The sequence below is a fragment of the Bos indicus genome, chromosome 14 (genome assembly GCF_029378745.1).
Source record: "Bos indicus isolate NIAB-ARS_2022 breed Sahiwal x Tharparkar chromosome 14, NIAB-ARS_B.indTharparkar_mat_pri_1.0, whole genome shotgun sequence".
NCBI lineage: Eukaryota > Metazoa > Chordata > Mammalia > Artiodactyla > Bovidae > Bos > Bos indicus.
In genome coordinates, this window is record NC_091773.1 from 69,906,772 (window position 1) to 69,924,478 (window position 17,707).

The 17,707-nt window shown below is 39.9% G+C and overlaps 1 protein-coding gene across 8 annotated transcripts in view; it reads right to left on the bottom strand.

The window, feature by feature from the left end:
- Window positions 1-7,156: 7,156 nt before the first annotated feature.
- Window positions 7,157-17,707, bottom strand: part of ESRP1 (epithelial splicing regulatory protein 1) — a 58,382-nt gene continuing 47,831 nt past the window's right edge. For all 8 annotated transcript variants that reach the window (XM_070802889.1, XM_070802890.1, XM_070802888.1 and 5 more), the window contains one exon: window positions 7,157-8,648. Coding sequence is in view for 3 of the 8 variants with exons in the window: in XM_070802886.1 (XP_070658987.1) it covers window positions 8,622-8,648 (27 nt within the window). In the remaining 5 variants the exon portion in view is untranslated. The remainder of the gene's footprint in view (window positions 8,649-17,707) is intronic.

Consider the following 17,707-nt stretch of genomic DNA (forward strand, 5'->3'; position numbering starts at 1 on the left):
TTTCTCTTTGAATGTGTACATCAATGTGAAAGGTGACTCTGATTTTACATTTTAGTGTAAAAAGCATACTGTTAATAACTAGATTATACTAACATTTTAACTGGTGCTAAAGAAAAACAATTTTTTACTTTTAAGATTTAAATTTATAGACAACTTTAAAGGAAAACTGCATAAAGCACATTCCTTTTCACCTGCAGGAACGAACATACACTTATTCATTCAACAGATACTTATTGTATATATCCCAAGTGCTGCCTAGTCACTAAGGATTCAGTGGGGAAGAAGATACACTTTACCTTGATTGAAGTTACAATCTGGGGAGCAGATTATAGAGAGATTTACAGAGCCTAGTGGGTCAGGAAAGGCCTTCCATGGAAAGGTAAGAATTCTGCATAGCAGTTAGTCAGTGAAGAGAAAGATAACAGAAAAAAACAGTGCATCACTACTGCAACAACCTGGAAAAAAGACAACAGAGTATAGAGCATGAGAGTAAGGCTGCCTTGAATAAAACTCAAGAGGTAGGCAGACGTCAGCTCACCCAATAGCATGCAGTAATACGTTTGGGTATTTTAAACGGCAAGTGGAAACCTTTAGTAGAAAAGATGTGAAGAACACATAATCACTTTGTTGTGTTCTTATCACACACCCACACAAAAGTTAAAGAGGGTGGGAGACAATTTTTGGAGGTGATATTTGTGGCATTGATTCTGGTGATGGTTTCACTAATATGCTTACCTAGTATGCTGTTAAGTCACTTAGTCTTGAGTGACTCTGCGACCCCATGGACTGCAGCACGCCAGGCTTCCCTGTTCTTCACCATCTCTTGGAGCTTGCTCAAACTCATGTCCATTGAGTCGGGGATGCCATCCAACGATCTTCTCCTCTGTTGTCCCCTTCTCCTCCTGCGCTCAATCTTTCCCAGCATCAAGATCTTTTCCAATGAGATGGCTCTTCGCATTAGATGGCCAAAGATTGGAGTTTCAGCTTCAGCATCAATCCTTCCAATGAATGTTCAGGGTTGATTTCCTTTAGGACTGACTGGTTTGATCTCCTTGCAGTCCATGGGACTCTCAAGAGTCTTCTCCAACACCACAGTTCAAAAGCATCAATTCTTTGGCACTCAGCCTTCTTCATGGTCCAACTCTCACATCCATACATGACCACTGGAAAAACCATAGCTCTGACTATACAGACCTTTGTCAGCAAAGTGACATTTCTGCTTTTAAATACACTGTCTAGGTTTGTCATGGAGAAGGCGATGGCACCCCACTCTAGTATTCTTGCCTAGAAAATCCCATGGACGGAGGAGCCTGGTAGGCTGCAGTCCATGGGGTAGCGAAGAGTCAGAAACGACTGAGTGACTTCACTTTCACTTTTCACTTTCATGCATTGGAGAAGGAAATGGCAACCCATTCCAGTGTTCTTGCCTGGAGAATCCCAGGGACGGGAGAGCCTGGTGGGCTGCCGTCTATGGGGTTGCACAGAGTCGGACACGAGTGAAGCAATGTAGCAGCAGCAGCAGCAGCAGCAGGTTTGTCAAAACTTTCCTTCCAAGGAGCAAGCATCTTTTAATTTCATGGCTGCAGTCACCATCTGCAGTGATTTTGGAGCCCCCCAAAATAAAGTCTGTCACAGTTTCCATTGTTTCCCCATCTCTTTGCCATGAAGTGATGGGACCAGATGCCATGATCTTCATTTTTTGAATGTTGAGTGTTAAGCCAACTTCTTCACTCTCCTCTTACACTTTCATCAAGAGGCTCTTTAGTTCCTCTTCGCTTTCTGCCATAAGGGTGGTGTCATCTGCATATCTGAGGTTATTGATATTTCTCACGGCAATCTTGATTTCAGCTTGTGCTTCATCCAGTCCGGCATTTCTCATGATGTACTCTGCATTTAAGTTAAATAAGCAGGGTAACAATATTCAGCTTTGACACACTCCTTTCCCAAGTCACTCCTTTGAACCAGTCCGTTGTTCCATGTCTGGTTATAACTGTTGCTTCTTGACCTGCATACAGGTTTCTCAGGAGGCAGGTAAGGTACTCTGGTATTCCCATCTCTTTAAGAATTTTCCACAGTTTATAGTGATCCACATAGTCAAAGGCTTTGGGGTAGTCAATGAAGCAGAAGTAGATGTTTTTCTGGAACTTTCTTGCTTTTTCTATGATCCAACTCACCAAGTTGCACACACCAAGTTGTACAGTCTTTATATCTCAATAATACTTCAATAAAGTGGTTTCAAAACATGTAATCAAGGACTTCCCTGGTGGTCCAGTGGCTAAGACTCTGGACTCCCAATGCCCAGGGCCCAGGTTTGATCCCTGGTTAGGGAACTAGATACTACAACTATGAGTTCATATGCTGAAGCTAAGGATTCAGCATGCTGCAACTAAAGACCAGTGCAGCCAAATAAATAAACATTTTTATTTTAAAATGTAATAATTTGAAATATTATTCTTATAGAAAAGCATTCTGGCAATAGAGGAAAGCAGAATTTGCAGCACGGATTCAATACTGGGGCAAAGCACTGATGAGAGATGCTGATGGTGAGGATGGTGAGGTGAGGAAGTCACACATGGCTTTCTTAACGTTAATACCTGGTACTATGTGGTGCTGGCTCCTGAAGTAGAGAAAACATATGGAGCAGGTTTTCAGACCTGCTAACATAGGAAGATACGTTTGTTTTTAGCATGTTGCATTTGAAATGCCCAGAGAGATATTTAAATGGAAATAAATGTCCATTGAACTGTTGGGTTTTTAAGCTGGTAGCTTCAAACAAGAATGCAGAAGTAAGTTATTGAATTTGCCCAGAAAAGAGAGAAGGTGGCTAAGGAAGAAACCATGAGAAACACCATCAGGGAAGGAAGGATGAATCTCTTTCTCTCTCTGTCTCTGTCACACACGTACACACACATACAAGCTGAGAACCATCCAGAACAAGATGAAAATTCCATTTTGATTTTTTAAAATATGTTTCTAGTGTTTAACGCCACTATCATATTGGTTTCATATGGGTTAAAAAACACTGGCTCAAATTTGAGTGTGCAATCAGCAGCTTTGTTACTCATTTATCAACATTGCCTTTTAGCACAGCAACAGTATGTAGCTGCTGAATAATTCAGCAGCTGAACTGATGGCACAGTGGTAATAACGTGAAAAGGCAGACCAAAGGAACATTTTGAAGCCCAACTCTATGACTCTGTAATGATGGATTGTATTTGTGCAATGCTAGGAAAAGAGCCAGAACTACTAAGAAGCAGTTATGAGAGCACTAATCACATCAACTAGAGTCCAAATCTTTATCTTCTAGATCCTTTCCTGTACTTTCTGGGCAGCCAAGACAGATACTACTTAACCTACACTTAATTTCCTGGTCAGTAAAAATAATAATAGTGTTGCTATTGTTAGTAAATGCTAAGTCGCTTCTATAGTGTCCGGTTCTTTGCCACCCCATGGACTGCCGCCTGCCAGACTCCTCTATCCATGGGATACGTCAGGCAGGAATACTGGAGTGGGTTGCTGTGCCCTCCTGCAGGGGATCTTCCTGACGGAGGGATAAAACCTGAGCCTCTTATGTCTCCTGCATCGGCAGGTGGTTCTCTACCACCAGCACCACCTAATAGGTTATTGTGAAGATTCATTTAACCTACACAGTGGTTTTTATTGTGCTTTATATATATATATAATATAATTTATACATATTCTCAGTGTTTGGTTGTATACTCTTCCAAGGTAATGATTATCAGCTTGGTTTTGGCTTGAAATATCCCTCCACTTTCCACGTAAAGTAACTGAGGGGAAGTACACTGAAATATGGACATTTCCCTTTAAGTTTTCTAAGTTAGGAGCTAGTCATTTGTTTTTGAACCTTTGATCCCTTAGGATCTTGGCCTCAAAACTCACTTAAAAAAGGCAGCAAGAATGTAGAAAAACAATTTCTCCCTATGGTACTCATTCAGGGCTCTCATTCCCAAATTCCATCCTGGTGGCCTTCCAGTCCTCAGTTTACACCATATCCTGTCTAGTCTGTGTCTCATATTGGCACATGGGATAGGGAATGGATTACAAAGCACAATTGCAGAAATTCAGAAACCGAATTATTTCTACCAGTTCAGTCCTATTTAGCCTTTGCTTCTTCTCACTAAGAAGCTACCCAGGTAGTGCAGTGGTAAAGAATCTGCCTGCCAATGCAGGAGATCCAAGAGACTTGGGTTCTATCTCTGAGGCGGAAATGGCACCCTGCTCCAGTATTCTTGCCTGGAAAATTCCCTGGACGGAGGAGCCTGTGAGCTACCATCCATGGGGTCACAAAGAGTCAGACATGACTGAGCACACACACTTCTCATTAAAACACTTCCTACCATGGCCCAGTTTTATACTTGGAGTTCCATTTTAATCTTGGCCCTAAGAATTTGCTTCAAAATAATACAACAGTGGGAAAAGTGGAAAGATATATGGATAATCTATATAATCTGGAAAAGGTCAGTTTTCATTCCAATTCCAAAGAAAGGCAATGCCAAAGAATATTCAAATTGCTGAACAGTTGCAATCATTTCACATGCCAGCAAGATTATGCTCAAATTCCTTCAAGATAGGCTTCAGCAGCATGTAAACTGAGAACTTCCAGATGTACAAGCTGGATTTAGAAAAGGTAGAGGAACCAGAGATCAAACTGCCAACATACAGTGGATCATGGAAAAGGAAAGGAATTCCAAAAAATCATCTTTATTTCTGCTTTATGGACTATGCTAAAGCCTTTGGATGTGCAGATCACAACAAACTGTGGAATATTCTTAATGAGATGGGAATACCAGACCACATTACCTGCTTCCTGAGAAACCTGTATACAGGATGAGAAGCAAGTTAGAACTGGACATGGAACAACAGACTTGTTCTAAACTGGGAAAGGATACTTCAAGAATGTATATTGTCACCCTGCTTACTTAACTTATATGCAGAGAACATAATGAAAAATGCTGGGCTGGATGAATCACAAGCTGGAATCAAGATTGCTAGGAGAAATATCAACAAATCTCAGATATCCAGATGATGCCACTTTAATGGCAGAAGGTGAGGAGGAACTAAAGAGCCTCTTGATGAAGGTGAAAGAGGAGTGAAAAAGCTGGCTTAAAATTCGGCATTCAAAAAACTAAGATCATGGCATCCAATCCCATCACTTCATGGCAAATAGATGGGGAAAATGTGGAAACTGTCAGATTTCATTTTGGGCTCCAAAGTCAATGTGGATGGTGACTGCAGCCATGCAATTAAAAGACACTTGCTCCTTGGAAGAATGGCTATGACAAACCTAGACAGTATTAAAAAGTAGATACCAGTTTGCCGACAAAGGTCTGAATAGTCAAAGCTATGGTTTTTTCAAGTCATGTATGGATGTGAGAGTTGGACCATAAAGAAGGCTGTGTGCCAAAGAACTGATGCTTTCAATCTGTGGTGCTGGAGAAGACTCTTGAGAGTCCCTTGGACAGCAAGATCAAATCAGTCAATCCTAAAGGAGATCAACTCTGAATATTCATTGGAAGGACGGATGCTGAAGCTCCAATACTTTGGCCACCTGATGCGAAGAGCTGACACATTAGAAAAAACCCTGACACTGGGAAAGATTGAGGGAGAGAAGGAAGCTACAGAGGACGAGATGGTTGAATGGCCTCACTGACTCAATAGACATGAGTCTGAGCACTCAGGGAGATAATGAAGGTCAGAGAAGCCTGGCATGCTGCAGTTCATGGGATCGCAGTCAGACACAACGTAGTGACTGAACAATATAACTACATATAATCCTATATGTAATAGATTTTACAATTGATAATATAATCCATCTATAGGCAAGATTGGCTTTGAGTTTGTAATTGTTGAAACTGGATAGAGGCTTGGTGGCCATCGTTCTATTTTTGTATATGTTAAAAACATTTTCCCCAAAGAGCTGGGGGAAGCAGGGAGAGGAAGAGAAATTATGTAACCATCTATAAACCTATGAGACGGACTTTAAGATTTTTTTTTATATACTCTCTATTCTCAATTCTTTCCCACCAGCCTTTATTAATCTCATACCATCACCTATGTTCTTTTTCTGCCTTAGGAGCAATTATATGAGGTCCTATTTCAAGGAGGTAAATAGCTATCTCCTTAGCCCAGGCAACCTGTTTTTCTTTAAGGCAAGGAATAGCCTGGACATTAAATGCCTACCAGAGACATAAAGGTACAGGAAGCTGGAGCAGAACCTTAGATTGCCCAGAGGGCTCTGCTCCCTCTTCACAGACTCAAAGCTGAAGCACAAACCTGAAAGCAATTGCTTCATTCTTATAAATGATGTCGGCAAGGACCGAGATTGCAGAAGTGTCCCAGTTGAATTAAACTTCACTTGATGAGTACTTAACAAGATTATGTGTGTAAAAATGTACTAGATCTGGAATTGAACTCCATAAAGAGTATATACATCAAATTATGATATGGTCAATATATGTAATAAAATGGTGGAAGTCTTAACCTAGTTCCTAAAAAATGGATAAAATTTGGATTAGAGAGAATATTGGAGAACTCAGAATTAGCAGATAGAGAAATTGGAATAAAGAAGTATGTGGGGTTCAGAAACACTAGAGTTCTAGCTTTTATTATATGGCTTTTAAGAAATGTCTTATGTGGCTCCAATAAGTTTTCAAATTATCAAGCAGAGTTCTAATAATAAGATACAAGGACCACATATTAATAAGTATGACTACAGTTTTAAGAATTTTTGGAGCAAAGTCTCAATGATTTATACTCTAAGCCTGGTTGTTTAATCTGTATCTGGAGTGCATTAATCATTGATAGCTTCCCCTGTGTTTTAGCAATAAATAATCTGCCTGTAATGCAGGAAGTACGGGATATGCAGGTTCGATTCCCTGGGTCAGGAGGATCCCCTGGAAAAGGAAATAGCGACCCAATCCAGTATTCTTCCCTGGAAAATTCCATGACAGAGGAGCCTGGCGGGCTACAGTTCATGGGGTCGCAAAGAATCAGACACGACAGAGCACACCTACAAACACTCACAGTAACTTAAGGAAATATCCTACCACCTCAGGAAAAGATGGCTTTACCCACCACACCCTTCATCTGTTACCCTTAACTCTTCTAATTACAAAACAGAATGCAAACATTGAGATTAAACAGGCAAGTTTTATTATCAAATGTAACAATTCTACAAAAATTCAGTAGTATTGTAGTATTACTGCCTATCTTAAAGTCTTTCAGAGCTCTGGGCAAACAGCATCTTAAGGCAGCCAAGTATAAAGAACTATTTTTATGATCTTAAGTGCCAGTTATCACCAATTTTCACACAACATGGTTTTTCTTATTTTTCCTACTGCAGTTAAATGGACATTACTGGTCAGTGAAGAGGGACTGTTTGGCTTTCCATTTAAGGTATTAATCAAAATAATGCAAAGTAAATAAAAATAGCAGCCACATAAATCTGTATGGCATTGCATTCAAGCTAAGGACATTAAGAGGAACTTAAAGGAACATGTGCACTCGGTTAATCAAATTCGGTTTTTCTCTTTGGAGTTACACGAGGCAGCAGTACTACGTAGCTAGTGTCTACTATTGCACTTCTGGAGCATAAACACAGCTAAACCACAGTGCCACACACCGACAGCAGCACCTGTTCTCATCACATCAGTGTTCACCTCTCAGTCTAGCATGCTGACTATAACCCTAGGCTTTTTAAAAGTTTTAATTATTCGACAGTTAAGGCATTAGAGAAAAAGGATTAAGGCTATCTTATTATATACAAGCATTCACTTCAGTTAGTATATTGCTTTCTAGAATACATTGTTCAAATATTCTCATTTGTGATATTAAAAACTATGGAATTTCTTATTAAAGTCCGAAGCATCAATAACGGGAAAAGTACAGTATAAAATAATACATACGAAGCCACAGTATTCAGTTACAGTTCAAACTAGAAATTAATAACTACACATAGCTGCTTCATTTTTGGTTTTATATTTTGGCCCCTAGTTCATTTTTATTTACAACTGATACCCACTGAGAAAAAAAATGCAACTTTTAAACTATGTATGTTTTGTGATGGGTGTGCCATTTCTTCTCACTTTTCCAAGGTGTTTTAAAAATAGTTTTTGGTGGCTTTTAACTGTAAGACATTATGATGGCCAAGAGCCATTTCTTGCTGTAAGTCTGGGACTTACATACTCCAAGACCTTATTCTTACTTCAGAAGAGCACATGATTGTGCAGAAGATGGGAAGAAGAGTGGGAACACACAAAAATGGAGCTTCCATAAAAGAGTTCCTGGTGGAGATGGCAGATGTCAGTGGAGTATTTTTCCCCCCAAGACTTAAAACTTAGGAAACACCTATGATGCCATATTAGCTGGTAGTAGTGGAGACACCCGATTTCAAATTCACATTTTAAATGCCTGTTTGCAGTGAGCAAGGAGCCAAGCATGCTGCTTGCAATGAGAATTTGGCTTCACTGGCTCAAATTTTTCATTCCACCAAAAGATAGGGCATTCGCCCACCGTCCAATGATGTTTGCTGAAAATACTGCAGCCTGAGTGTAGACAAACTTCTCCTGAAGTTGCTGGAAGTTGTCTTATGTCTGAAGGTTTCAAGATCCCCATACATCTTTCAAACACTGAAAAAAAAAAAAGAACAAAAGAAAAAATTATAGTCTCTCAATTTTACAATTCTTAGTTGCCGTAAAAAAGATTCTGAATTCTAAAAGGTCTAAAAGTCTTAAAAGGATTCCAAATTTTTATTTTACACAGACATAATTGGTATTTACACAGCAAATTCTCAGGGAATACACTGCTGACAAGTGAAGTTTATGTGATAACTGGCATTTCTACAATACCCTAGCCATATTATCATGCATGGAATAATGTGTGTTTTTACCTCCCCACTTAAATCTTTTGTGAGGAGACTATTCTCTTCATTCCTTATTCTGGGTCCCCAGGTTATCCGAGCATTTTAGTGATAGTGGAGGTTCAATAATATTTTTTAAATAAATCGAGCCATTAAGACAAAAATTTGATATTCAATTCTAATGTAAGAAATTTCCAAAAAAATTCAAACAAGAATATTTGTATCAGTAAGAAGCACCGAGAGGGGACTCCCCTGGTGGTCCAGTGGTTAAGACTCCATGCTTTCAAAGCAGGGGGCACAGTTTCATAGCTGGTGGGAGAATTAACCACACATGCCAAATGGTGTGGCCAAAAGAAAGAAAAAAAAAAAAGCACTAAATAATGACACTGTAGCAAAAAAGTTCTATATGTCAGTGACTAATCTATAAAAACCACCTTTATGTGGACTATTTCATCCTTACAACCACCCTATTATATTGCCATGTCACCCCCATTTTACAGATGGGAAACCTGAGGCACAGAGCAATTAAGCCAATAATTGGAAGATCTAGAATATGAATGCAAATTGGTTCTTCTGTGCTATTTACTTATATCCCACACACAATCTTTAAAATGAAAACTAACTAGGCATGTGTATACTTTCACATGTAAATGAGAAACAGAAATAAAGATAGAAATACAGTTCTTCAGAGTTTAGTTCTGTTCATATGGCCAATTTGTAATTGTGGTTAATCCTAGATTTGTTTTAAAAGCAGATTCTGGGACTTCCGTGGTAGTCCAGTGGCTAAGACTGTGCTCCCAATGCAGAGGGCCCTGGGTTCGATCCCTGGTCAGGGAACCAGGTCCCCCATGCCACAATTAGGAGTTTGCACACTGCAATGAAAATCAAAATCCTGTGTGCCACAACTAAGACTCAGCATATAGACCAAAAAAAAAAAAAAAAGATTTCAAAACTGGAATACAGATTTAGATTCAGGTACTCTTAAGAATAGAGAAACTTTTGTTTCTTTGTTAGAATTCATTTTTAAATGTGGTTTTCAAAGGGACCATAATTTAGCACTTAGCTTTAAAATACTATGCATTGAAACCTGCTCTTTGGATACTAAATTTGGATACGAAAATCTCTATCAATGACCCGACATTATTACTGTTGTCCAATATCTATTTTGTCTATCTTTTGGCCATAGCACCTGATTTTCCTTAAATGACTGCCCCGCCCCCAATCTCAAGGCCATAAAGAGGCGACTTTACCACTGAGCCCAACAAGTGACCCAGATATAGCTCATTAGAGTCCTGTGTGTCCTTGGCCACAATGGTTTCAGAGAGGGACTTAAGGTGAGGCCAGTGACACTTAAGCCCTGGCTTCCTCTGGACTCGGCAATGGAATGGTGGCCAGCCATGATTTGCTGCAGGTGTGGCACAAAGAGAGCTGGGCTGAGAGAGGCCTTGGATGCAGCCAAGTTGGTCAACTATGGACCTGTCTGTTATCAGAGTCAATGAATTCACCTTCCTCATTCTCAGCCCAGACTACTAGTATTCCAGTAGGAAATCACTGTAGATGCTGAAAGTTATACCTTCGTGTTTTGTGAAAATGTGGACAAGTTCTGAAAAAATTAAAAGCTTAACTTTCTCAGACCTGCCTTTTAATCCCCATGGTATCCAATGGAATTTTAGAATTTAGCAATGCAACTGTAGATTCCTAGCTGTCAACAACAACAACAACAAAAGAAAATCTCAGACGGATAAGGAGAAAATGTTTCATATTCCTCTATAGCTGCAGAAAAGCAAATACTCTTATGCAAAGACAATTTTTAAGGTACAACTGCATATTTGTCTTTCCTTTCTAGTAAGATCTGCGTCAAAACATATAATGCTGTATTTTGCACTAAGTTGTCATTAAAAGTTCTATGTACATTTACAAAGAATTCTTTTAAGATATTTGGTTTCACCAACTGGTGTCATGTCCTATGGAATGAACCTACATCCCCTAAAAAGAAAAAAATGCCTGTAACTCTGATTACACTGAGTCCCCTACATAAGAACCTTCAAATTGCAAACTTTCAAAGATGCAAACGTGTGTTAGAGACCTGATGGCACTGGAAGCCCAGAGAAAGGACAAAGAGAGAAAAGAGGGAAGAAGTAAACAGAGAACTGAAGAGATTCACGACGCAGGAGGTGGTGAGGGGATTTTGTTTATTTGAGGAGGCACCGTTAGTCTTTGAGGCACAGCAGGAGTTTGCAGCAGCCATTCAGAATGCAATCCAGCGCTACTGTGTCATCTATGACGAGAAAAAACAGCTAGTAGCCAGACGTCGCTGGATCGTTTTTTTTCAACAGGGTAGACAGAAGCTAATCCAGCAAAGAACCAGATCCTGTGCCATCAGCGTCAGGTGTACGAGGGAAGCTGCAGCTTGCCCTACGTCTCCTATTGCTGCCAGTCCTTCGGCTGCCCCACCTCCCGTCCCTCCTCTGGTCAGTAGCTGCCCTTGTCTGCTCACTCCACGCCAGCCCGTGTGCCAGCTGCCCTACTGTACTGCTGTACTTTTCAAGGCACTGTATGGTAAGACAGAAAATGTTTTATTTCTCATGTTTGTTTTTTATGTATTATTTGTGTGAAAAGCATTATAAGTCTATTATAGTACCGTACTATATAGCTAATTGTGTTAGTTGGGTATCTAGGCTAACTTTGTTGGACTTACTAACAAACTGGACTTAAAAAAAAGTACTCTCGGAACAGAACTTGTTCGTATGTAGGGGACTGTGTGTAGTTGTAATATTTCATTTCCTCCCAGTAATTTTGACATCTCTCTTCTGAAAAGTGTAATTCATAGTTGGGATCTTTTATTAGGACAGAAGAACAGTTTCTTCTTCCTTTAAGATAAAATAAAACCCGTAACTCAAATTCTTTAATCAAAGAAAGGCTGTTTGTCAGTTGAGTCAAAAGAATCAATATTTGTCATTCTGGCCCATTTTTATAATCCTAGTTGGAGGAGGAAGAGAGAAGTTTTGTCCAATTTTCAAAGCTGCTCTTTTTATTCAAAAGATATCTTGAATTTTTGGGCCAGAAACTAAAATATCAGCCACTATATTGATCCAAAAGAAAAAAACAACTTTTTTTTCAATCCACAAAGTAATCCAAACTATATATTTAAGAGACCAAAAATAAAAAAATACCCTTCAGGACTTCCTGGAGGCCCCATGGTTAAGAATTCACCAGGTAAAGCAGGAGACGCAGGTTCGATCCCTGCTGCAGAAGATCCCACACGCTGCAGGGCGACTAAGCCCATGTGCCACAGCTACCGCCCGCCAGCCCCTACTGCTGGGATTGCCATTGCAACTGCTGAGGCCCGAGCGCACGGAGCCTGTGCTCAGCACAAGGGAAGCCACCGAAACGTGAAGTCTGGAAAGTAGCCTCTAATCACTGCAACCAGAGAAAGCCCAAGTACAGCAACAAAGACCCAGTGTAGCCAAAAAAAGAGAAAAGACACACCTATTCAAATGAGAGCTACACTGAGATTTGTTTTGTTTTGTTTTCCATAGAACTTAGGTGCTGTGACAATACCAGGCTTAATGTATTACAAGAGCTTCCAAAAATACCTTGTATACAGACAAAACTTTTCACACACACACACACACACACACAAGGAAACTAGAAGCACTTAATCTTGGACTTTCCAGCTTTCAGAACCCTGTGAGAGACTAAACGTTTGTCATTTATAAGCCAGCCAAGTCCACAGAATTGTGTTAAGACAGCCTGAATGGATGAAGCCATTTGCCAAGAGATCAAAATTGATACCAGCAGGGAGGTCGCCATGAAACTTCATGGGAGGGATCTTCACTTCCATGTACTCTGTCTTAACACCTACTACCCCAGTCTAACCACAAGAAAAAATTAAATCCAACTAAAGGACAGCCCACAAGACTTCAAGAGCAGTATAAAGCAGAACTGTCAAGGCCAAGAAAACAACCTAAGACTGGGACACTAACACAGGCCAGAGGACACCAAAGAGACAACCAACTAAATGTGAAATCTTAGACTGGATCCTGGAGTAGAAAAAGGACATTAACGAAAACACTAGTAAAACCTGAATAAGTCTGCAATGTAGATAGTAGTCTGCCCCTGTAATGATTATTGTGATCATAGCAACAAAATAGGTACTTGTATACAGAAAGAACCTTAGTTTGTGTAACTTTATACTCATTAATCCACCTGATTCTTAACACCCAAAAATGTTACATATGTAGAAGTTATTTTTTTCCCCAATTTTTACAAAGAAGGGAACTGTCCCCTCTAAAGAATTATCATCTCCTTATGTATGCAAAATGTAGTTGTAAATATAGTTAGGGAGCACTTGTTGACAAATTTAAATTTATGAGCTGACCCTGCCCTTTGAGATCCTAAGAGTGTGAGACTTGAAGCTCACAGTGAAAGTTGGGGCGACAAGAACTCTGGCCATGTGAGGAGGCATTTTTCCAGCCAGTCATCACAACCTCCTTCTCTGAAGTGCCCCTTGGGCATCTTTAATAGCCTGTGAGCTGTCCTTAGGGGTTTCCTAGGACCAAAAAAGCAGGCATTATCTTTTGGGGGGCAGTCTGCAAATATAGGCTCCTTTGAGATGACAAGGCTACAGGAAAAGACAGACAGTGTGACTTCTTTACCAGGCCTCACCATGGGCTTTGGTTACCTTTATCTGATTCTATAACCAGCAGTGACATTGTTCTTTCAGTGCATTTTTACAGCAACATACTAGTTTCCTGTGGCTACTGTAACAAATTACTACAAACTGGTTACTTAAAACAAGGGGAAATTTATTCTTAACAATTCTGGAGGCCAGAGGTCAGAAATGAAGGTGTCAGCCAGGCCGCACACCCCCCAGAGGGTAGGGTGCAGGAAAAAATCTACTTTTGGCCTCTTCCAAGTTCTGCTGGCTACAGGTGTTCCGTGCCTTGCATCCACCTGATTGTAATCTCTCGTAGTTATACCTCCACCTCCTCTCTCATGTGTCTACCTGATCTCTGTCTGTCTCTTTCTTATAATCGCGCTTAGGGTCCACCCAGGTAATCCAAAATAAACTCCTCCTCTCGAGATCCTTAATTACATCTTTTGGGAGGTAAGGCAAAAGACACGGGTTCCAGGAATTAGGATGCAGACATTCTGCATCACTGTTCAGTTCAACGCGAACACTTACTGCTGTGCTCTCATTTGCCCAAAGCACCAAGAGTGAAGCTGAAGCTGTGGGTCTTTGATCAGCTTGGTCACTAGTTGTACGACTTGTGAAAATCGTCTAATCCCTCTGGATTTCATCTCCTCTGACACATGGGGCCAAGGTACATGTCCTGAGCCCTCACAGGGCTGTGCTGAAACTCCAAGGAGACTGCAGATATAAAAGTGCTCTCAGAGCACAAGCCACTCTATTGGTGTCAAAGATGACTACTGATAATGAATTTAATATGCATGTGGATGAGGAGAAAAATATACAAATATACAGTCACAGTAAAAGGTTAAGGGGAAAGAAACAGGTTCAAAATTCCTAGAGGGCATATAAAAAAAGAATTTGAAAAGAATCATTCACTGTAGCTATTTCTAGACGGTGGGATGATTACTGATTTCCTTGTAACTGTCTATATGTTTCAAATTCTTTACAAGGAGCACAAATACTTTTATGATCCTTACTTCCCAAGGTTGTTGATATAATTAAATGAGATAACTTATGCCAAGTATTTCATACAGTACTCCATGTGAGTTTTTAAAAATCCTCAATATAAAGGCAGATTAATCTGATGTTAAATGCAAAAGCCTGGACTTTAACAAAGGACCTGATTTGTTATCCTACCATGACCCCAAATATACAAACGTTAGGATAGAATTTGGAGAAGGAAATGGCAACCCACTCCAGTGTTCTTGCCTGGAGAATCCCGGGGACAAGGGAGCCTGGTGGGCTGCCGTCTATGGGGTCGCACAGAGTCGGACACAACTGAAGTGACTTAGCAGCAGCAGGATAGAATTAGAGGTACTGAGTAATGGTCATAGTCAATTTAGGATATTTCAAAACTTCGCACTTCTAGTCAGTTTTTTTCTGGTCGTGAGGCTTCTGGGATCTAGCTCCCTGATCAGGGATCGAATTTGGGTTCTGGCAGTGCAAGTGTCAAGCCCTAACCATTAGACGACCAGAGAATTCCCCAATTCTAGGCATTCCTTGTTCAAAACACGTACTTTGTGCACAGTATGCTGGTCAAGTTCACAGGCAGCATCAGGGAGATGAACAAAGAACACCTGAAGTGCTCTCATCGCCGTGTGCTAGAAAACGCAGTGCGCTGGGCTGTGGACCAGAAAATTCATTCACATTACCATGGATGTGGGCCCTTTGACAGCATCTTGAAACCTCACTGAAAATGGCAGAGAATCAACACTTCCAAGCCAGAACTGGGGCTTCTACAACTTCAGAGTGATAGACTAAGACCCCCAACTGTCATTTTCTCAAACACAACACTGCAATGACAACATTTTTTTCTAATTTAGAATCCATGTGATTGAAGCCCACATAGTCCTTGGCGATGAAAATGGTTACCAAAAAATTTGAAAATGACATGCCAACAAACCAATTTCAGTAACCCAATTAAAAAAAACAAAAAAAAAAAGAAAGAAGCCGCACTAATTCCTGACCATGTCCTTCCTTATAACTAGCTCTTTTAAGGAGATTCACACACAATGTTAATATTTTTTAAGGGAAGGTTAATTTAACTTATATGCAGAGTACATCATGAGAAATGCTGGGCTGGAAGAAGCACAAGCTGGAATCAAGATTGCTGGGAGAAATATCAATAACCTCAGATATGCAGATGACACCACCCTTATGGCAGAAAGTGAAGAGGAACTAAAAAGCTTCTTGATGAAAGTGAAAGAGGAGAATGAAAAAGTTGGCTTAAATCTCAACATTTAGAAAATGAAGATCATGGCATCTGGTCCCATCACTTCATGGCAAATAGATGGGGAAAACAGTGGAAACAGTGTCAGACTTTATTTTTTTTGGCTCCAAAATCACTGCAGATGGTGACTGCAGCCATGAAGTTAAAAGATGCTTACTCCTTGGAAGGAAAGTTATGATCAACCTAGATAGCATATTCAAAAGCAGAGACATTACTTTGCCAACAAAGGTCCGTCTAGTCAAGGCTATGGTTTTTCCAGTGGTCATGTATGGGTGTTAGAGTTGGACTGTGAAGAAAGCTGAGCACTGAAGAATTGATGCTTTTGAACTGTGGTGTTGGAGAAGACTCTTGAGAGTCCCTTGGACTGCAAGGAGATCCAACCAGTCCATCCTAAAGGAGATCAGTCCTGGGTGTTCATTGGAAGAACTGATGCTGAAGCTGAAACTCCAATACTTTGGCCACCTCATGCGAAGAGTTGACTCATTAGAAAAGACTCTGATGCTGGGAGGGATTGGGGGCAGGAGGAGAAGGGGATGACAGAGGATGAGATGGCTGAATGACATCACTGACTCGATGCACATGAGTTTGAGTGAACTCCAGGAGTTGGTGATGAACGGGGAGGCCTGGCGTGCTGCGATTCATGGGGTTGCAAAGAGTCAGACACGACTGAGCGACTGAACTGAACTGAATTAGTAGGGAGAAAAAATTATTCAAAAAGCTATCAGAATCCTTTTCCTCTAGGTTTAGTTTTAGAAGAGGAGGAAGACATGCAACAAAAACCTTGCAATCATTTTGGAATGAGGCATACTTAAAAGTATACCCAGATGAACTTTAAAAAACATTAGGCTAAGTGAAATAAGTCAGCCATGAAAGAACAAATACTGTGTTATTCCATTTATAAGGTAACTACAATAGTCAAGTGCACAGAAACATAAAAGAGAATAATGGTTTCCAGGGAGCTAGGGAAAGAGGAATAGGAGATTATGTTTAATGTTATTTAGAGTTCAGCATGAGAAGGTAAAAAGTTCAGGAGCTAGATGTTGCAAACAATGTGGATGTACTTAATGCCATGAACTGTACACTTAAAAAATGATTAAAATCGTATTATGTTATATATTATTTTACCACAACTTTAGAAAAGAGAAACTAGGAAAAAAAGTATAACCAACTTAATAGAGTTATCATATGACTCAGTGTTTCTATTCCTAAATATATACCCAAAATAATTTAAAATATTCAAATATTTGTACATAATTATTCATATCAGCACTATTTACAATACCCAGAAGGTGGAATTAGCCCATAAACCCATCAATAGATATATGGGGGAAAAAAAAAATCTCATATAGCCATACAATGGAATATTCAGTTCACTCAGTAGTGTCTGACTTTTTGTGACCTCATGGACTGCAGCACGCCAGGCTTCCCTGTCCATCACCAACTCTGGGAGCTTGCTGAAACTCATGTCCATCGAGCCAGAATATTAATTCTGACTTGATACAATGGAATATTAATCAGTCACAAAAATAGGAATGAAGTACTGATACATACTATAACATGGATAAACCTCAAAAACATGTGAAATGAAGTAGATTGGTTGCCAGGTCTATTGGGAGGGAAAACTGGGAGCTATTGCTTAATGGGTATGGGATTTTCTTTCAGAGTTGATAAAAATGTTTTGGAACTAGACAGAAATAGTGGTCGCGCAATATTGCAAATACACTAAATATCATTTAACTGTATACTTTAAAATAATTTCCAAATGGAAAAGTTTTCCCTATGCCAAAACAACATACAACCGTTTCCATATATATTGCTTAGATACTACACTTAGACGACAATCTTAACTTCAGTCTCCATTCCTTCCAAGATTTCTGTCATTTCTTATATCACATAAAGGGAA